Source organism: Myxocyprinus asiaticus, chromosome 12 (genome assembly GCF_019703515.2).
Source record: "Myxocyprinus asiaticus isolate MX2 ecotype Aquarium Trade chromosome 12, UBuf_Myxa_2, whole genome shotgun sequence".
In the NCBI taxonomy this organism is placed as follows: domain Eukaryota; kingdom Metazoa; phylum Chordata; class Actinopteri; order Cypriniformes; family Catostomidae; genus Myxocyprinus; species Myxocyprinus asiaticus.
In genome coordinates this window covers 45,974,367-45,995,866 of record NC_059355.1, presented here as the reverse complement: position 1 = coordinate 45,995,866, position 21,500 = coordinate 45,974,367, and the positions used below count along the sequence as shown (strand labels likewise).

At 36.7% G+C, this 21,500-nt stretch overlaps 2 protein-coding genes across 5 annotated transcripts in view; one reads left to right on the top strand and one right to left on the bottom strand.

Moving 5' to 3' along the window:
• LOC127448893 (RIPOR family member 3-like) overlaps positions 1 to 21,500 on the bottom strand; it is a 241,818-nt gene that overhangs the window by 116,072 nt on the left and 104,246 nt on the right. Inside the window, exon 1 of one of the 2 annotated variants that reach the window (XM_051711824.1) lies at positions 1,086 to 1,104. The exons of the other annotated variant lie outside the window; for it this stretch is intronic. The gene's annotated coding sequence lies outside the window, so the exon portion shown is untranslated. Of the gene's footprint in view, positions 1 to 1,085; positions 1,105 to 21,500 lie in introns of those variants that run through there. 2 annotated transcript variants of the gene reach the window in all.
• Positions 1 to 21,500, top strand: part of LOC127448890 (chromodomain-helicase-DNA-binding protein 6-like) — a 77,390-nt gene that overhangs the window by 33,036 nt on the left and 22,854 nt on the right. For 2 of the 3 annotated variants that reach the window (XM_051711803.1, XM_051711800.1), the window contains exons 10-28: positions 468 to 602; positions 829 to 950; positions 1,986 to 2,229; positions 2,358 to 2,534; positions 5,712 to 5,855; positions 6,079 to 6,334; positions 8,600 to 8,810; positions 11,673 to 11,868; positions 12,019 to 12,183; positions 13,074 to 13,253; positions 14,487 to 14,597; positions 15,008 to 15,210; positions 16,417 to 16,616; positions 18,223 to 18,382; positions 18,841 to 18,930; positions 19,044 to 19,147; positions 19,792 to 19,921; positions 20,013 to 20,088; positions 20,177 to 20,234. In XM_051711803.1, coding sequence (XP_051567763.1) covers positions 468 to 602; positions 829 to 950; positions 1,986 to 2,229; positions 2,358 to 2,534; positions 5,712 to 5,855; positions 6,079 to 6,334; positions 8,600 to 8,810; positions 11,673 to 11,868; positions 12,019 to 12,183; positions 13,074 to 13,253; positions 14,487 to 14,597; positions 15,008 to 15,210; positions 16,417 to 16,616; positions 18,223 to 18,382; positions 18,841 to 18,930; positions 19,044 to 19,147; positions 19,792 to 19,921; positions 20,013 to 20,088; positions 20,177 to 20,234 — 2,962 coding nt within the window. The remainder of the gene's footprint in view (positions 1 to 467; positions 603 to 828; positions 951 to 1,985; positions 2,230 to 2,357; positions 2,535 to 5,711; positions 5,856 to 6,078; positions 6,335 to 8,599; positions 8,811 to 11,672; positions 11,869 to 12,018; positions 12,184 to 13,073; positions 13,254 to 14,486; positions 14,598 to 15,007; positions 15,211 to 16,416; positions 16,617 to 18,222; positions 18,383 to 18,840; positions 18,931 to 19,043; positions 19,148 to 19,791; positions 19,922 to 20,012; positions 20,089 to 20,176; positions 20,235 to 21,500) is intronic. The other variant, XM_051711801.1, reaches the window with a different exon arrangement.

Below are 21,500 nucleotides of genomic sequence, written 5' to 3'. Positions count from 1 at the left end.
GCTACTGCTTCTGCACAATTAGAAAAACACAAGACATGCTGCATTGAGCATGTTGGACGTGCTGCTGCACAATTAGACATAAATAAAATCCCCATGCAGCAGATCTAGACCAGTAGAGCTGGGGAGGAGGAGGGTTTCATGGAAAACTCTCGTAGCACGCTGCAGTGAAACTTATCTGCAAATTGAGTTGATTGGCTACCCAATTACACGTCAAAGGACCTATCAGCTTACACCGTGTGAGCTGACTGGTTTGATATATCACATGTGAGCAAGTTGATTGGCTAAGAGATAACAAGTTCAAAGAACGTATCAGCTTGAGTGCTAGTTGTGGTGCCAGACTTTTGATTAATTAAATCTACATTGATAATCTTTATGAAATCTATATGGCTATTGACTAGAGTGAACATAAATATCCATGTGATATTTGAAGTGTGATATGTGCATTTCCAATGTTTGAATGTTTCCAGGAAGTTACACACTACCTGGTGAAATGGTGCTCCTTGTCATATGAGGAGAGCACTTGGGAGCTACAAGAAGATGTTGACCCTGTGAAAATCGGAGAGTTTGAAGACCTCAAGAGAATTCCAGAAATCAAGAATGTGGTAAGCTCACAAATGCAAATTAATGGAATTTTCCATTTTTTCTTTTAAGATTAACTGCTGTATTGGACATTTTATACCGTGTGTTTGTACTGTATGCTATATTAGTTTGTGGTTCAATTCTGTTTTATCCTCCTATTTAGTGCTCTAACAGTTTTGTTATTCTGTACCATATTTATCTTAAACTAGAAGAAGAAATGGCAGCTCTGTCCTCTCTGTTTTAATACAGGAGAGGCCTCTACCAGAACAGTGGCAGAAACTGGAGAAAACCAGAGAATATAGAAATGGGAACCAGCTTCGAGAATACCAGTTGGAGGGAATGAATTGGCTACTTTTCAACTGGTACAACAGGTGAAAAGGACTTTTATTTTCAGGGCTTCAAGGTTTTACCCAGAACCCTGATACTAGGTCAAGGTTTTAAGGTGCTACCTGAATAATTACACAAATATACTCATTTCAAAGCAATAGTTCTCTCATAATGAACACCCTCATGCCATCCCAGATGTGTATGACTTTCTTTCTTTTGCAGAACACAAATTGAGATTTTTAAAAAGAATATCTCTGCTCTGTAGGTCCATACAATGCAAAGTGATTGGTGAGCAAAAGCTCCAAAAAGCATATAAAGGCAGCATAAATGTAATCCATATGTCTTCTGAAGTGATCCAGTCAGTTTTGGGTGAGAAAAGACTAAAATTTAACTCATTTTTCACTGTACATCTTGCCATTGTAGTCTCTAGGCACGATTATGAGGTCAAGCTTGATTACACTTCCTAGTACTTGATGCATGCGCAGAGCGCTTGATGGCGCTAGGAAGTGTAATCAAGCTAGCAATCATGATCGCCAAAGAGATGCTGATGTCACGATTTATACTGATAAAAAGGAGTTTATGTGGATTTTGGAGTTTCAAAGTTTTGTTCACCATTCACTTGCATTGTATGGACCTACAGAGCTGATATATTCTTCAAAAAATCTTCGCTTGTGTTCTGAATGAGAAAGAAAGTCATACACATCTGGGATGGCATGAGGGTGAGTAAATGATGAGAGAATTTTGTACAAACTGTATGACATGTAAACAACTTTAGAACACTGTAAACATTTTGATTCTTTTTTATTTTTTTATATATTCTTGGCAATATATTAAAATAAGTAAACACAGTTTCCGGTAGTAATTTTCAAAGTAGTTTACACAATTAAACTAGCTGAATTTCCTGCAAATTACACTGTTGTTAAACATACATGTTAACTTTGGCAGCCCTAATAAAAACAGATAATTTTAATTATGATAATGATCAGAAATTGATTCTGCAGAAAGATGCTGATGTGACCAATTCCAGGTCAGTTCATTCAGAATTGCAATCTTGACCAAAAAGCTTTCTCTGGATATAGGAAGAACTGTATTCTGGCTGATGAAATGGGCCTGGGGAAGACCATCCAGTCCATCACATTCCTGTATGAGATTTTCCTCATGGGTTTGAGAGGACCCTTCCTCATCATCGCCCCTCTCTCCACCATCACTAACTGGGAGAGAGAGTTTCGCACCTGGACAGAAATGAACGTCATCGTTTATCACGGCAGTCAGATCAGCCGGCAGATGATTCAGCAGTATGAGATGTACCACCGAGATGAACAGGTAAGTCAGACAGGCAGATAAGGGAAGAGTGTTTAATTTATAGAGAGGCAGTGATTTTACAACAGTTAGGTATAGTTTATATTTGTTTGTACAGTCTGTTTCTCATAACCACTCTCTTGCTCCTTCAGGGAAATATAGTGCTTGGCCAGTTTAAGTTTCATGGAGTGATCACTACGTTTGAAATGATAATGGCAGACTGTCCCGAACTGAAGAAGATTAACTGGCGCTGTGTGGTGATCGATGAAGCTCATCGCCTTAAAAACCGCAACTGTAAACTGCTGGAGGGGCTCAAACTCATGAACCTGGTCAGTTTAATAGGCTTACACCGATGCTTGTTTGGTTATTTGTGTGCTGGGTGGTATTGTTAAATTTGTCAAAGGAATAGTTCACCCAAAAATAAAAATTCTGTCATCATTTACTCACCCTCATGCTATCTCAGATGTGTTCGATTCATTTGTGTTCTGTAGAAGAAAAGAAGTTATGCACATCTGGGATGGCATGAGAGTGAGTAAATGATGAGAGAATTTTCATTTTTGGGTGAACTATTCCTTTATGGCCTGTTCACAACAACTAAGTGACATAAAAGTGTTTTATATTTATATATATATATATATATATAATTTTTTTTTTTGGGTCGATCAATGTGTTTTTAATGGCCAGTTTCAATGTCTAGTGAGCATGGCGGTCAATGTCCCAAATAATGCCATTTATAAAGATCGTATATAGGCGCTGTGCTGAGTGACTCCAGCCAGGTTTCCTAAGCAACCAAATTGGCCTGGTTGCTAGGGAGGGTAGAGTCACATGGGGTAACTTCCTCGTGGTTGCCATAATGTGTGGTTCTTGCTCTCGGTGGGGCACATGGTGAGTTGTGCATGGATGCCGTAGAGAATAGCGTGAAGCCTCCACACGAGCTGCGTCTCCACGGTAACATGCTCAACAAGCTACATGATAAGATGCGCAGACTGACGGTCTCAGACGTGGAGGCAACTGAGATTTGTCCTCTGCCATCCGGATTGAGGCGAGTCACTACGCCACCACGAAGACTTAAAGCGCATTGGGAATTGGGCATTCGAAATTGGGGAGAAAAAAAAAGATTGTATATTGGCAATTAGTATTCACTCAAATTCACCAAAGATATTTGAAAGGGAAAATGTTAATTATTTTCAAGGCTGTCTCTAGAATTTGCAACTAACACAAGGAGGAATGACCATTCTTTTAATCCGTCAAGCTTTCATAGTTGTTGGCCGATGCCATTGGTCCCAAATAGCCGAATATTGGCTGATTAATCAATACTTATGCTGATATATCAGTATATCGCTAATAAAAACTATTCACACCCTGTTTGATGCCAATTTTCATAATTTTCTGAAAGAATTTTGAGTACCTGACTGAGTTGTTCAGCATCAAACAATTAAAATGTAGTCCTGAAATGATATTTTGGATAGTTGGGTCTAGTCAAAGTATTACATTTTAGATTCTAGTCTTCAGTGTGTAGGAGTTAATAGAGGTGCATTGTTTTGTTTTAAAATCTTTTATGCTGAAAATTCAGATTTGTGTAAATAGTAGAGATATGCACGGTAACAGTTTGTAATACTCGGTTAACCGTGAGGATGCATGGATATGCAAAAAAAAAATAAAAAATACTCTAAATAGCAGTAAATAAAGTGCACAGTGAGCTTTTAGCCTAAATAGCACAATACATAGATCTTATAATGATAAAATCAGTAACATTAAAGTCAATGAAAAATAATCAAACTGTCACTGCCTGCAACAGAGTGAAAAAAATGTAATTGAAGTGCTAAACCTGATATGCGCACTGCCCGGGAAAACTGACATTTCCGTGAGGTAGGGAACGTTAGTATTGTCATGAGCATAGAGTTACAGATGCACGCAAAATCACGTGTGAACAGCCCCTGACTCGTCCTATACTTGAAAAACTGACTGGGACTTGGCCAAAAACCCAACGGTTTGTCGGGTACTATTGGGCTCAGATCGGGTTGAAGACCTCTATTGCACATGTAGAATAACCGAATGGTGATTTTGGTAACTGAATATTGGCACATCGAATGGTTAACTGAATGTCAACCGTTTGTGCACATGCCTATTTAATAGGCCTTAAAGGCATAGTTCACCCCAAAATGAAAATTTTCTCATCAGTTACTCACCCTCATGCCATCCCAGATGTGTATGACTTTCTTTTTTCTGCAGAACACAAACAAAGATTTTTAGAAGAATATCTCAGCTCTGTAGGTCCATACAATGGAAGTCAATGGTGACCAAAAATAAAGTCATCACATAAAGTCAGCATAAAAGTAATCCATATGACTCCAGTGATTAAATCCATATCTTCTGAAGTTATTTGATGCGCGTGGACAAGAAACAGATCAATATTGAAGTCATTTTTTACTATAAATCTCCACTTTCACTTTCACTTCCATTCTTCTTCTTTTGTTTTTTTGGCAGTTCGCATTCTTCATGCATATCGCCACCTACTGGTCGGGGGTGGTCAAAAGGTGGAGATTTCTAGTAAAAAATTACTTAAAAATGGATCTGTTTCTCACCCACACCTATCATATCACTTCAGAAGATATGGATTGAACCACTGGAGTCATATGGATTACTTTTATGCTGACTTTATGTGATTTTTGGAGATTCAAAGTTCTGGCCACCCATTCACTTACCTACAGAGCTGAGATATTCTTCTAAAAATCTTCTTTTGTGTCCTGCAGAAGAAAGAAAGTCTTACACATCTATGATGACATGAGGGTGAGTAAATGATAAGAGAATTTTCATTTTTGGGAGAACAAACCCTTTAACTCAAACTCTGTAGTTATCACAGTGTATTAATTGCAGGCTAGACAAACAGAACCTTACACTTTGAAATGTCAATGACCATGAAACTCTTCACACAGAGATATTTGACCCAGGGTTTATGTGTCATTGAATCTACATTTAATAACAGCTACTGCTGTATCTGAGAATTCAGGTGCAAATGCAGAAAAGAGGAAGTGTAGCTCATCGCAGGGTTGTCCCTCTTGTGCATGTCTCATTTAGCTACTCAGTTCTGCTTCACTGCATGTACATGCGTACATCCTCTCCCGGCACAAAATGAGTAATCTCCTCTCACTGTACATATCACTGCAGTATGGCAAGTGTGTGAAAGTTAAGATACATTTTGATGCAATGCTCTATTTTCCAAAAAAATCATATCTCTCAAACTCTCAATGCTGAATGGGCATCCTCAGTGAATAGCAGTGGGTTCTTGAACATACTTATCAGTGCTGCCGTGCATTTCTATATAGAGACATACACAATTTTATCATAGCCGTGGCTTAGTGGTAAGTGCACACGCTCTCACATATTTAGTTGTGATGCATATCCTCTTAGAGTCTTAGAAATGACACACTTATTTACACATTTAAAAAAATAAAACAGTATGTTGAACTCTCTGTTTTGGTGTGTCTTTTGTCTCTTCCCTCCAGGAACACAAAGTTCTTCTGACAGGAACCCCTCTGCAGAACTCAGTTGAGGAGCTTTTCAGTCTGCTGAACTTCCTCGAACCCTTACAGTTCCCTTCTGAGACCACTTTTCTGGAGGAGTTTGGAGACCTGAAAACTGAGGAGCAGGTATAAGAACCACTTACTCCAACCCTCAAATTGTTGTGAGGAAGCTTATTTACAGTAAGCAAGACAATTTGTTAGAATCTTGCCAAAAAAACAAAGTGTAACTAAATTAAACTGGACCTGTTTGAATGCAACCACCTTGCCTTGATTAGCAAACTCTGAAATAGGTGTTCTGATTTGGGTGTTAATTTAACTTTTAACCTGAAAATAACCCACAAACCTACAGGTAAAGAAGCTGCAGGCCATTCTGAAGCCTATGATGTTGAGAAGATTAAAGGATGATGTGGAAAAGAATCTGGCCCCAAAAGAAGAGACAATCATCGAGGTGGAGCTCACTAACATTCAGAAGAAGTACTACCGAGCCATTCTGGAGAAGAACTTTGCATTCCTGGCTAAAGGAGCAAACCAGCACAACATGCCCAACCTCATCAACACAATGATGGAGCTTCGCAAGTGTTGCAATCACCCATACCTCATCACAGGTGCACACAAACATGCATGCATTACAGTTGTGGTATGGAGTGTAGTCTAACGTCACTTTCACACTAGAGATTTGGGTGCAGACCCAAGTTCCATTAACCATAAAGTTTTTAGTCCATTTATGTCTTGTTAACCAGAAAAATCTAAGCACCCTTAAAACAAAGGTACAGTACATTTACTGAAGAAGCAAAATAACAAGATAGAGAAAAGTTATGCTTAAAACAAGAAAAAAACATTTGCCAATGGGTAAGAAAAATAATTATGTTATCACAGAAAATGTTTTTGATTGTAAAGCACTTACAATGGAAGTGAATGGGGCCAGTCCATAAATGTTAAAATACACACTGTTTCAATATATTAGCCACAAGACGTGATATGTGTTAACATGACTTGTGTAATAATGTAATAGAATCATGTTCTACATGATTTTAGAGCAATAAAATCGCTTAAAGGGTTTACAGCTTTTCGTCACCATACCAATGAAGTTGAAATATTGGCTATAACTTTACACTGATAAGGTTAGTAAATGATTTTATCACACAAAAATCATGTTATCATGTATATTGTTTACATCTTATGGCTATGCTTTTGAAAGAGTGTGTATTTTAATGTTTATGGACTGGCCCCATTGACTTCTATTGTAAGTGCCTCACTGTAACCCAAATTTTTGCTTCTTTTTTTTTTTAGTAAAAGGAAGGACAATTTGAAAATATTTTTTGTAGCAATCAAAATTATGCCACAAATGCTGTCGATTGAACTTAACTAATTATAATGGAATACAAGTTCATTTTTCTCACTATATCTCAATATTTAAATCACTACCTGTTGTTATAACGTCTTGTAATACACTCACTATGATGCTGTGAACTCTTTATTTACTATCGCCTTTACTAAGACCTGAATCAATAAGTAGATGAATTAACATTCAGTTATTAGCTTTAATTTACCTTGGAGCAAATGCAGATGTCCTCGTTGATGTTATACATGTTCATATGGGAATGAGGACTGAAACAGTTCAATCCATTTGTGAATAAAACTGTTTACTTACGGTTTTGCGTCGGGTCCTTTAATAATGCTCATTCAATAACAGTTCCTTTAAAAGGTTTATTCATGTATTGACTGGTTCACAAGCAATCCACACTGATATCAGCTGAAAAAACAATCCACACTAAAATGTTCGGAATACGCAAACGTAATACAACCCATGGTGATGTTGGGTGCTTCAACAGGCCAAAGCAGAGACGCTGGTCTTCACATCTCACATCTTCCGTGTTTGTTTATACACAGAACGACATGTGTTTCTCCCAGTCAGTGGCAATAGAAGAATGAGTTTTAAAAGTTGCGCTTGTACCGCTCTTAAAATGCGGCGAACATTGCCGGAAATGCATCAAAATGATCAAAGACGTCCATCTAGTGCATGTTTACAAAAGAGTAACAATTAAAAATAGCATAGATGGGTGCAAAAATGGTCCATGACGTTTTCAAAACAGCAAGAAACAGCGCAGCTGAATGAAACAGAATGGAGGTCTCCTTTTTAGAGTTGTAACTTGACATCGCATCTTTTAAAAGCGGCACGAGATGAATGATAACAGTCAAAGCAATTCATCTAGTGTAGAAAAACATTTAAATCCAGATAGGCACATGAATGTGTCCTGTGTGAGTCCCTTTAAAAGTGTAGATGATTCTCCCATGACAGGCCCTCTCTCCTCTTCACCTGTGACTGATTGTGAGCATCAGTGAGTGGGGCCAAGGGTGCAATGACGAAAAATAGGCGTTGATGAAGAAGCAGTCATATGCAGATGTATTTGGTTCTTATGACATCACAAGTTCCACTTTCTGGAGCCTGGTTTAAATAAATGCTCTTTTTCCATAGAGAAAATCTCTGCGAGTACCTCGTGTCACTATTACAAGTGACCTGGCATCAATGTGTTTTGCATTTTTTTAATCATTTTGATAAAGTCCCGCTAAAAAACTATTTGAACACACATTACTGCCATAGGCACTCATTGGAAAATAGCAAATGCGTGTCAGAGTAATGGCAGCCCGACAACAGTTGCTAAGACAGGATTGGTCAGAAACTCTTTTAAGGCACAGCTTAGCAAAGGGTCACTTAATATCTTATGTTATTGTGCTTCTCAAGTGTAATCAAATTTTAAAACGTTCCAAGAGTGAAAATGACAATTCATGAAAAATCATGGTTGCAGTTCTCTACATTGGCTCTAATTTGTAGCACTGAAATAGACTCCTAAATTCTTTCTTTTTCTCAGGTGCTGAAGAAAAGATTCTTGAGAGCTTCAGGAAAACCTACAGTCCAGATGCAGTGGATTTTCAACTCCAGGCCATGATCCAGGCCGCCGGTAAACTAGTACTTATCGACAAACTGCTGCCCAAACTCTTGGCCGGGGGACATAAGGTGCTGGTGTTTTCACAGATGGTCCGATGTCTGGATATACTGGAGGACTACCTCATTCAGAGGAGGTGACACAGCTGGTTATTACTAAGTGCCATTAGTCACATTTAAAAAAAAGAAATATTCAGCTGATGTTTTAAAACACGTTTTCACGTTCACTAAAAGTCGAGATGAAATCAAAATTGACAGTACATGTTACGATTCATCAGTACACATTATTACAAAGGTAAACGCTGCTTGTTTTCATAATCTGCTATCAAAATGTAAAGATTTGCCTCTGAAACAACTTTCCTTTTTGACTGACTTCACAAAGGCTCCATGTGGGGCAAAAAATTACCAAATACAGCTGCTGTTTAGATATAGTTTTGGACTACTGTTGTAGGTAATGCAGTCTTTCTAAAATCTTCCCAATAGTTAACACAGTACTTTAAAGTTAACATAACGTAAATGTAATAAAGGTTACAGCAATATTAGCAAATAACAGTAGGTTTTTCAAAAATAAACATTTTTTAGTGGATACATTAAGATTTGGAAGAACACTTCCAAGTCCCAGCATTTTGTTCTCATTGAGTTTTCTGTTTCATGTAGAAATGTGTCACATTGCGAATGCCATGTTGACTTTAAAGGTGCACTTTATAGGTGACATTTATTTGCATGTCATTTTAGACATACACTGACACATAGGGGCCTGGATGAAGCATCATTCAAACATAATAGTTTTCAGTTACAAATGCCATTGTAGAATTTCACTATTCACAGTTAGCCATGATAAATTGAATCCATGTGTGAAATTGTCCAATAACAGGGGAGTTACTTAAATTAAGCATTTAGTGCAGTACTCGACAGGTCATGTGATCAGAACATGGCAGCCCCTATAAGGGGACCCTCTCAATGTAGAATAAAACAGCTTTTATAACAGGATTCCCGCAGATCTTTCAAATGTCTTAAAATGCCTAAAATTCAGTTTTCCCAAATTTAAAGTCAGAAAAAGTCTTAAATATATTCAATGATACAACATATGTCTTAATTATCATTTAAAGAGGTCTTAAATTTGGAGTCGGAAAGACCGGAATCATGATATGACCTAATGTGGTTATCAAACTTCAAAAGAATATGATTTATTATATAAGTGCATGCACTGCGTCCTTCAAAATGAAAACAAGGCACTGTATTTTCTCCAAGTACGCGGGAGCTTGTGAGTGTTTCCAGCTGTTGCAGAGCAGTTCACAATCATTTGGCTATATCAGAAATTTATGACAAGTGATCACTAATGATCAACTGTAGGCTGTATGACAATGTTTACTTTTACTTGTTTATATTGTAATACACTGTAGATCATTGTAGGAGTGCACGTTTTATTTCCCTTATTTGTTTGAATGAGCAGCTGGAAGCAGTGAAGCGCAAACACTTCAAAATAAGAGTCCCCAGTGTATTTCAGCCTTTAAAGTAAAAAGTTCCGGGTTATGAATCAAATCTTTTTCCCCTAGATATTGGTATTTTGGTTGCACCATAAACTGCATCTGGAATTTAATTAAATTTGGACTCTTGTAGCCTCTGTCTGGCCCTCCCCATCACAGGAAGGAAAGACTTAAGAACATTTAATATAGGCTACTAATTTTAAAAACTATTGGCAGATTAATTGCTTTTCTTTCAACACATCGTATCAGCAAAATCCAATATCTGTCGACCTCTAATTTGTATTTATATATATATAATGGTACATAAACCAAATGTAATGTGATTTAAATGTGGAAAATGTGTCTTGAGTATTTTAAACTTGCATATAGCCTACCTTGTTTTACTGATAAGCAATGTTAAGACTATGCTGAATGTCTGTTTAAGTAAGAGTCTGTGATACAAGATTTATTTTGAGATTGTGTGGGTTTGTTTTGGGATGGGGATACAGTATTCATTTTATTTGTTCAGGTCTTGAAAAAGGTCTTAAACAGTTTGATTTTAAAAACTCTGCAGCAACCCTGTTTAAGGTTACTGATGTGACTAGAGTCCTCATCTCTTGTGAGTGGTCATGATTTTATACATAGGTTGAAAATTACTATCAATTTCATTAGCAGTAAAACTTGACTTGAGTGCACATTTTAGCTTGTTTAATGTATAAAGGAATATTCTGGGTTCAATACAAGTTAAGCTCAATCAAGAGCATTTGATGCATAATGTTGATTATCACAAAAATTCATTTCGACTCGTCCATCCTTTTCTTTAAAAGAAAGCAAAAATCGCGGGTCAAGTGAGGCACTTACAGTAGAAATGAATGGGGCCAGTTTTTGGAGGGTTTAAAGGCAGAAATGTGAAGCTTATAAGTTTATAAAATCATTTGCATTAATTCTTCTGTTAAAACTGAAGTATTATTTGAGCTGTAAAGTTGTTTAAATTGTCATTTTTACAGTCGTTTTAGGGTTTGTTGACATTACATCATCATGGCAACGAAGTTGTAAAATTGGTGATAACACAATAAGTGATTTTATCACTCTAAAATCATGTTTACACACATATTGTTTATGTCTTGTGGCTATACTTTTAAAACAGTGAGTATTTTAACATTTACAGATTGGCCTCATTAAATTCCATTGTAAGTGCCTCACTGTGACCCAGATTTGTATTATTGTTTTATTTTTTAAGAAAAAGGGGTTCAAGACTAAATTAATTTTTGTGGTAATCAACATCAAGGCACAAATGCTGTCGATTGGGCTTAACTTGTATTGAACCTGGAATATTCCTTTTATCAAGAACCTAATTTAGTATTTATCACAATACTTTGACACAACAGTAAGCAACATATGAGAACCATGATAAAAAAAATGAAAGTGTGGGCTAGTAGTTTTAATCCATAATTCCTTAAATATAGATTCAAAAGAGAAAGCAAACAGCACATGACTTCCCATAATTCCCTGCAATGTGTATGATACATACAGGTATACGTACGAACGCATTGATGGGAGAGTTCGAGGGAATCTACGGCAGGCGGCCATCGATCGCTTCAGTAAGGTGGATTCTGACCGTTTTGTATTCCTCCTCTGCACACGAGCAGGAGGGCTGGGCATCAACCTCACCGCCGCAGACACCTGTATCATATTCGACTCCGACTGGAACCCGCAGAATGACTTGCAGGTGAGTTGTGTGGCATCTTTAGTCTAATGCCACAGGTAGCAGTGAAGCCATTTAAAACTGTAGCATAGTTTCTGTTTTATATTTTCAAGATGTTTTATATCGAAAACTACAAATACCTTGTTTGTTATAAACATGCTTTGAATTCCACAGGCTCAAGCTCGCTGCCACCGGATCGGTCAAAGCAAAGCAGTGAAAGTGTATCGCCTTATTACGAGGAACTCGTACGAGAGGGAGATGTTTGACAAGGCCAGTCTGAAACTGGGATTGGACAAGGCTGTTCTACAGGACATCAACCGTAAGGGCAGTCTCAATGGGGTGAGTGATCTATAGCCCCTAGAAGTGTGCCGTTTTGATTAGGCAAACACAGGATTCAAAATTAGCCTGTTGCCACATGAAGGTTGGATTCCTAGATAGCCTTCTTATAGTACAGTCAATTTTTCTTTGAGATAAAAGTTGTTAGAAGATGCATCACAGTCGTTGAGCTTTTAGTTGATTGTTTTCGCTTGTCTTTGATTCCATTTCAAAACCATGTCCAAAACCAAGTTTCCATGTCAAAACAAAGAAGGATGAAAAAAAATGGTTCTTACACTGCGATTTCAACTATGCATTATTATGCAGTTTTATATTTTTGGTTTATTTGCTTTTTTATTATTTGTAATATCAATTAAGTCATTCGATTTAAAAAAAAAAAAAAAAAAAAAAATGTATTCATTTTTTTATTTTATTTTTACTCCATTGCGATTTCAACCTTGCATTATTTTTCAGTTTAACATTTTTATTTGTATTATTTTTGTATTTTTTATTTTAAGTTAATTAATTTATTATGTTTTTTTTTTAAATATTTTTTTAATTTAGTTTTTACTCCATTTTACTCCATTGCAATTTAAAATAAGCATTATTTTGCATTTTTATTTTTGTTTATTTTATTGTTAATTTAATTTTTTAATCATTATTATTTTTACTTATTTTATTTTTCAATCTTTTTTTTTATTTATTTGCTTCCACTCCATTTGACTTCTATTACGATTTCAACAATGCTTTATTTTGCTATTCCTAAAAAATATTGCCAGTAACTTTATTAACTCACCACAGGCACTTTTTACTCTCATTTTTCTTTTCATCTTTCTTTTCTTTGCATTTTTGTTGTTTATTTATGGAGTCCCTACACTTACATTGACAACACTGACTGTGCCCTCCTGTTTCAGGTTCAGCAGCTGTCTAAGATGGAGGTGGAAGATCTCCTCCGGAAGGGAGCGTATGGAGCGCTCATGGACGAGGAAGACGAGGGCTCTAAATTTTGTGAGGAAGACATTGATCAGATCCTGCAGCGACGCACACAGACCATCACAATCCAGTCTGAGGGGAAAGGATCAACGTTTGCCAAGGTACACATCTGGTATATATTTTTAAGGTATACCGGATATCTGTCTAATATATTGAACAATGTCACACCAGTTAAAAACAGATATTTGTGGGTGGCCTTGTAGTTTAAGATCTGGGCTTATAGCCAAAAGGTTGCATGTTCTCGTTAGAGTGAAAGTCGTAGAAATGGTACATTAGTACCTTAAAGGGACAGTTCACCCAAAAATGAAAATTCTCTCATCATTTACTCACTCTCATGCCATCCCAGATGTGTATGACTTTCTTTCTTCTACAGAACACAAATGAAGGCAGGGCTCGACAATAAGGACTGCCCAATGGCCCGGGGCCAGTGAGAGAGAGATAAAACTGTCACTTTCCCGATCGGGCCAGTACTGCATTTATAACCTTAGTGCAAGCAGAAAACAAGCGAGAGAGATCAAAAATTACATGGAGCGAACAAAGTTGGAGCACTCAGAGATGAGTGAGCGTGATTATATTTAGCTCGCAAAGACGCATGAGCGCATAATATACTGGACGCAGCGAGGCAGTCACGTGAGTGCACAAGAGTGTGGAGACACTGAGCGCGCTCTCGTAGAACTGCCGTTGCTTTTTTCCAAGTGTCTTAGCAGCAGCAATAGCAATTACCAATGTGTAGAAAACAGCAGGGAAAAAAGACCCACTTCATGAATTTTGGAGTGGGATTGCATGTCGTACGCAACATTTTAAGGATCCCAGCACATTCAGTGTTCACAGTGCGTGAAATTCCCAAATTTTTTTGTTGTAACATGTCAGTGAAAATTAGTAATCCACACATTGGAACACAAGAAATCAACAGTTTCTTTATGTTGGACTGTAAATTCATCTCTCTTCGTGCATCTTTCTCATCATTTCTTTCCACGCAGCATAGAAACTGTTTAACGTGCATGCGCTCTAGTAAAGGGATGGAGCGCTAGTTTTGTTTGCACAGTAAATACAAAAAAGCGCATTTATTACATAAATTACTTACTGAAAACGCCTCCTTTCTTCCATTAATCATATCTCCTACGAATGGCTTACTTATAGTTGTCTCTGCATATTAAGCTGGGATAGGAGAAAGTATTTTAACACGGAAAAAGTTACATACTTCAGCTTTTAATATTAAAATAAAAAAGTTATATATCCCAGTCAATGCTGACTGGATATGTGTTACGTGCCCCTGCTCTTGTTTTGTCTTCCTTTCCTTGTGCTTATAATAATTTTTTATTTGTCAATCCTAGGCTAGCTTTGTGTCTTCAGGGAACCGTACAGACATTTCTCTGGACGATCCAAACTTCTGGCAGAAGTGGGCCAAAATTGCTGAGCTGGAAATCGACTCCAAGGCAGAAAAGGTACCATACCTGATGGTTTAAAACCTCAAGCTTTGCGTACAAACTCACTGTGACTCAAGTGGTGTAGCGCCACAGAATCATCCCACAGACTGTCCCAGAGAGAGCGAGGGAGAGAGGGGTTGATTTGAACATCAGGCTCTTGTTATAGTCAAAACAGATGGGTTACATTAATGAAAAACCTTCAGCCAAACAACTGCAGTGTGTTATGAATGTGCAAACTCAGAATGTTTACATATGGATGGTTGATGTTTGAAGGAATAGTTCACCCTAAAATGAAAATTCTTTCTTTGTTTACTCACCATAATGTCGTTCTAATGTCGCCCTACCCCTGTGGCAAAATCTGTTTATATATATTAAATATATTTGTACATATGTGTTGTAAACAGCATGGTTGTCTGTGTCTCATTTAGGAGAGTCTGGTGATTGACACGCCTCGTGTACGGAAGCAGACGCGCCACTATAACTCTTTTGAGGATGATGAGCTGATGGAGTTCTCTGAACTGGACAGCGACTCAGAGGAACGACCCTGTCGCACAAGACGCCTCAGCGATCGCAACAGACGCTACCTCCGAGCAGAGTGCTTCAGAGTGGAGAAGAACCTGCTCATTTTTGGGTCAGTCCTTCATCTGTTTTGCTGGGCCTCTTATGATGACACTGGTGGTCCCAAATTGTGTGTAAAGGTGCTATGTTGGCTCTGACCCACCTCTGATGCGGCTTCCATTCTGTGTAAATGTAATGCTGCATCATCAGCGGCTAATATAAGAATAGTTGGACTCAGTCAGTAAGTCCAGTCAATCTGCAAGTTACAGTACATGTCTAAATGTGCATTTTACAGTTGTTGCATTATTATAGCTGCATCTGGCAAGCATAGCCAAAAAATGTTTTTCACTTGCCCTTTGCATTATTAAAGCAAAAAAAAAAAAAGTCCCCAAAATTCATAGTCCCTGTTTTCTCAACCTCATGTCATCTAAATGTGTATGACTTTTTTAGAAGAATATCTCAGCTCTGTTGGTCCATACAATGCAAGTGAATGGTGAATAAAACTTTGAAGCTCCAAAAAAAACATAAGGGCAGCATAAAAGTCAATTTTGGATAACAGACCAAAATATAATTGCTTTTTCACTATAAATCTTGACATCAGCAGTCTCCTTGGCGATCATAATTTCAAGCTCGATTACATTTCCTATAGCGCCATCTAGTGCTCTGCGCATGCATCAAGCACTAGGAAGTGTAATCAAGCTTGAAATCATGATCATGCCTTGAGACTGCAATGGCAAAATATACAGTGAATAAGGAGTTATAATTCGGTCTGTTCTTGCCCAAAACTGTTTGGATCGCTTCAGAAGATATGGATTAAATCACTGGAGTCGTATGGATTACTTTTATGCTGCCTTACTATCTTTTTGGAGCTCAAAGTTTTGGTCACTATTCACTTGCATTGTATGTACTTACAGAGTTGACATATTCTTCTCAAAATCTTAATTTGTGTTCTTCAGAAGAAAGAAAGTCATACAGATCTGGGATGGCATGAGGGTGAGTACATGATGTGAGAATTTTCATTTTTGAGTGAACTATTCCTTTAATATAATAATGTCATCACTTCCTGTAAACAAGTATAAGATAAATAAAAATAAACATGTACAATTTTCTTTACAATATGCAATTTCATTTGCAGATCAAGCAAAAAGTGTCATATAGAAGCTATAAATTAAGCTGTATTCTGGTTGTAAGGCTCATGCACTGAGGAATCAGTTGAATTGGAAGCGCAAGAGAGATCTTTCACCAAACAAATAGTGTGACTTGATTTTGTGTTGTGAAGGTGGGGGCGATGGAAGGAGATTCTCAATCATGGGCGTTTTAAATGGCACCTGACAGAGAGAGATATGGAGATGTTGTGCAGAGCTCTTCTGGTCTACTGCGTTCGGCATTACAAAGGAGACGACAAAATCAAGAGCTTCATATGGGACCTCATCACACCCACTAAAGACGGACACAACCAAGCACTGCAAAACCACTCAGGTAAATAGTACTGTTCCACTCCTATCTAAATTTGTTCAGTCCCTGAGAAAATTTCAAATCATACAAAAAATTTTTATTTCCTATATATTCTGGGTTCAAATACAAGTTAAGCTCAATTGACATAAACATTCATTTCGACCCGTTCCTCCTTTTCTTTAAAAAAAGCAAAAGTATGGGTTCCAGTGAGGCACTTACAATGGAAGTGAATGGGGGCCAATTATTTTGTTAAAATACTATTTTTCAAAAGTATAGCCACAAGACTTAAACAATATGTGTGTTAACATAATTTTAGTTTGATACTGTGATACAATCACTTACTAACCTTTTCTGTTTAAAGTTATATCCAATTTTACAACTTCGTTTCCATGACGATGTAATGTCAACAAACCCTAAAATGACTTTAAAATTTATGATTTAAACAACTTTACAGCTCAAATAATATATGAGTTTTTACAGAAGAATTAATGTGTGTTTTTATAAAATTAAAAGCTTCACATTTGTGTTTAAGCCTCCAAAAATTTGCCCCATTCACTTCCATTGTAAGTGCCTCTCTGTAACCTCCATTATTTTTAATTTTTTTTTTTTGTTGGTTTTTTTTTTGGAGAAAAGGAGGAACGAGTTTAAATTAATTTTTGTGGTAATCAACGTTATGTCACAAATGCTGTCGATTGAGCTTAACTTGTATTGAACCCGGAATATTCATGTCTGCTGGCTTTAATACATTTATGTGTAGTTGTGTGTTTTGTGTTAGTATTCATTTGTTTTTATTTAATTTAGCATATTAATTTCTGCCTTTTAATAATAATGTTTATAGAAATGAGACAACGAGATGCAATATTTTATTGTGTGCATCGTAAAATGTTTAATATATTACTTATGACTTTGAACTTGAGCCATTTGATGCTCCCTCGGGTCGAATAATTACTGAACACATTTAATTAGGGCTGAACAATTAATCGAAATAGAATTGAAAATGCGATATGGCGTCGTGCGATTATCAAACCTCAAGGGCTGCGATTTAATTAAATAAATAAATAGTCTGCATGTGCTGCTCACTGCGCTTACATGTTGTTGTATATATTAAATATATATTTATATTATTATATGTAAATCTATTTCCGTATAAATGTATTAACTTCATAATAACTTATTGTTGGGTTCCATTAAATAATTGAAGAGGATGTGAATCTGTTTTTTTTCTCTCTCTCTCTCTCTCTCTCTCTCTCTCTCTCTCTCTCTCTCTCTCTCTCTGTTTAATTGTTTATTTTTTTAGACTGGTTCTTTAAGTGTTAACACCATTTCTTAAAGCGTATGTCTATTGGCAGTAGAGCATTTTTGCCCAAGGAAACTCTTTTTTTTATTTTATTTTTTTAATTATCATATTGTGGTTCAAATCGCAATTGCAGTATTTTTCAACATAATTGCAATCGCAGATTTATTTGTCTAAATCTTTCAGCCCTACATTTAATATGTAATTACATTTTTTTTTTGGTCGGCAACTAATCTTTGAAATAATTGAGTATTGCAGTCTGATGACTGCTGTTGCATAATTCCTGAAAAACAGTGCAAAGGTTTAGCATTAAATTCTTACTTTTCACCTGTCCAGGTCTGTCCGCTCCTGTCCCACGGGGTCGTAAAGGCAAGAAGCTGAAGAACCAGTTGAGTCCACCTGAGCTAAATAATGCTGACTGGCTGGTCCACTGTAACCCAGAGGTGGTGCTGCAGGACGACAGCTACAAGAAACACCTCAAACAACACTGCAACAAGTGAGGCGTCTTAAAGAATACCAAGCAGCACCTTCAAAATTAGATTCTTAATTGGCATGCTGACATACAATTTTGGCACTTGTCCTGGACACCTTATAACCAAAGATTAGTGATAGACCAATAAATATTGGCCAGGCTGATTAATTAGCCAAAATTTGGCCATTTTGAACCATGCCAGCTGGGCCAATTAACAGAAGTGTTAGTTTCCCGCTTGTATTATTAAATATGGTGATTTAAAATAAGTGTAAAATGTACTCGCATGCTCATGTGGGAGACGTTGCCTTGAGTCTACCTTGAATCATTTTTCTCTTCCCATGGAGTAACCTGAGGTTAAGCATCACAGATTGTATCTTGTGAATGCACTCTGATGTTGTCTGTTCATATATATATATATATATATATATATATATATATATATATATATATATATGTATGTATGTATATTGTGTCATGGACAGGGTGCTGCTGAGGGTACGGATGCTCTACTATCTGAAGGTTGAAGTTCTGGGTGAAGCTGCAACTCAGGCTCTTGAAGGAATCCCTGCCAGGTGCTACATTTATCTGAATGTATCTTACCCTCTCATAGACTGAAAGAAAGATACTTCAAACATTTGTCATTGTAGCGTGGCTTGATATGTGTGGATATATGTGTTTTCTGCAGTAAACTGGAGGTAACACTGCCTGATATCGACTACATTGAGATCCCAACTATATGGTGGGATGCTGAGGCGGATAAATCGCTGCTTATTGGAGTCCATAAACATGGTGAGATAAAAGACAAACATTATTGGTCTGAAATGTTATAGTTCATATGAACAGAATTGTATTATTGTCCTTAAATATTACAGTTCACTTGAACATGATTTTGCTATTGTTCTGAAATGTTATAGTTCATAGTAACATAATTTTTTATTGTTGTGAAAAGTTAGTTTGTGAACATGCTTTTTCATTGTTGTGAAATGTTAGTTCATATGAACATAATTTTTTACTTGTGAAATGTTACAGTTCATGTGAACATGATTTTGTTATTGTTCTGAAATGTTATACTTCAAATGAATTTTGTTTAACTTCTGAAATGTTACTGTTCATATGAACATCACTTTTTACTGTTGTGAAATGTTACAGTTCATATGAAAATGATTTCTTTACTGTTCTGTTTTTATTATTTATTGTAATTTTTCATTGTTCTGAAATTTTAGATCATATGAATTTTTTTTTTATTGTGCTGAAATGTTTTAGTTCATATGAAAAAAAAAAAATCTGAAATGTAAAAGTTCAAATGAATGTCTTTTTTTATTGTGCTGAAATGTTACAGTTCATATTGACATCCTCTTGTTTTTCATCAAGTGGAAGAACTTGTGTTTCCTTCTTGTTTTGTTTGTTCTGACCTCTCTCTATGTCCCATGTAGGGTATGAGCGATATAACGCCATGCGTGCAGACCCTGCTCTATGTTTCCTGGAGCGGGTTGGCATGCCTGATGTCACCGCACTGACAGTAGAACAAGGTGGAGTAGAAGCAATTTCAGATGCACCTGACAGGTAACATCCTTTGAAATTAGCACCTTGACCATAAGATATGTGCAGTATAACAATTTCCACCTATTGATTGTTACAACTGTTACTTCTGCAGTGTCAACAAAAGTGATGAAATAAAAGACGAGGCCGACATGAAGTCTGAAGATTCAGAAGAGAAAGGAGAGATCAAGGTAGAAATAGGAAATCAAAGAAATGTGAAGTCTGATGAAGTTGGCTTAGTGTTTTAACCAAGTACTGGGACTGTTCATTGAAGTTTAGTTTTCTTTTATAAAGGAGGAACTCATGTCAGAGGAAACAGGGAAGAATGACAATACAGGTATTCCTTGACTACTTTTATCTTACATTTATCTACATTCCTGATTGAACTATTATGGTGTCGAAATAACCTACAGAACTGTTTGTTCATACTGTTAAGAGGAGGTCACACTAGATTTCAAGCACACAAATCAATGCCGGACCCTTATATTAACTTATATGGGCAACAGGAGATGATGTCATGCTTGATGGTTTCTATTTTGAATAAATGATAATAAACTAAATATACCGTCTGCTCTAATTTCTTACAACAGTGCAAACCATGCAGCGTTTCTTTTAAGTTGAAGTGTGTATACTTATAAATTGTTCTGATGCAGACCCACCATAATTAGATTATATTTTTCAGCTGAGAGGTCAATCTGTAATGTCTAGATATTAGATTAGTCAAATGTATCTTTGTTATGCAAATTCACAGTTCAGAGTTCACCAAAAATGAACTTTAGGACACAGCGAGGACTTAAAGGGATAGTTCACCCAAAAAGGCAAATTCTCTCATTATTTACTCACTCTCATGCTATCCGAGATGTATTTTATGCAGAACACAAATGAAGATTTTTAGAAGCATATATCAGCTTTGTTTGTCTATAGAATGCAAGTGAATGGTGGCTTTCATAATCAAAAAAGCACAAAAAGGCAGCATAAAAGTAATCCATACGACGCCAGTGGTTAAATCCATGTCTTCAGAAGTGATATGATAGGTGTGGGTGAGAAACAGATCAATATTTAAGTCCTTTTTTACTTTTAAACCTCCACTTTCACTTTTACATTCTTCTTTTATTTTTGGTAAATTGCATTCTTCGTGCATATCGCCACCTACTGGGCAAGGAGGAGAATTTACAGTAAAAAAAGGGGTTAAATATTGATCTGTTTCACACCCACACCACACCACATCATATTGCTTCATAAGACATTGATTTAACCATTGGAGTCGTATAGATTATTTTTATGCTGCCTATATGTCCTTTTTGGACCTTCTGAGTTCTGGTCACCATTGACTTGGCATTATATGGACCAACTGAGATAGAGCTGAGATATTCTTCTAAAAATATTCCTTTGTGTTCAGCAGAAGAAAGAAAGTAATATACATCTGAGATGGCATGAGGGTGACTAAATAATGAGTATTTTAATTTTTGGGTGAACCAACCATTTAAGGACCTGCTCTCCCTCCTTCACATTCGTATGAATGTAAGTGATTAAAGCACAAAATCTAGTGTGACCTCACCTTAAGTTTGACTTACTACAGATTGAGTGAGTTTAAAGTTTCATG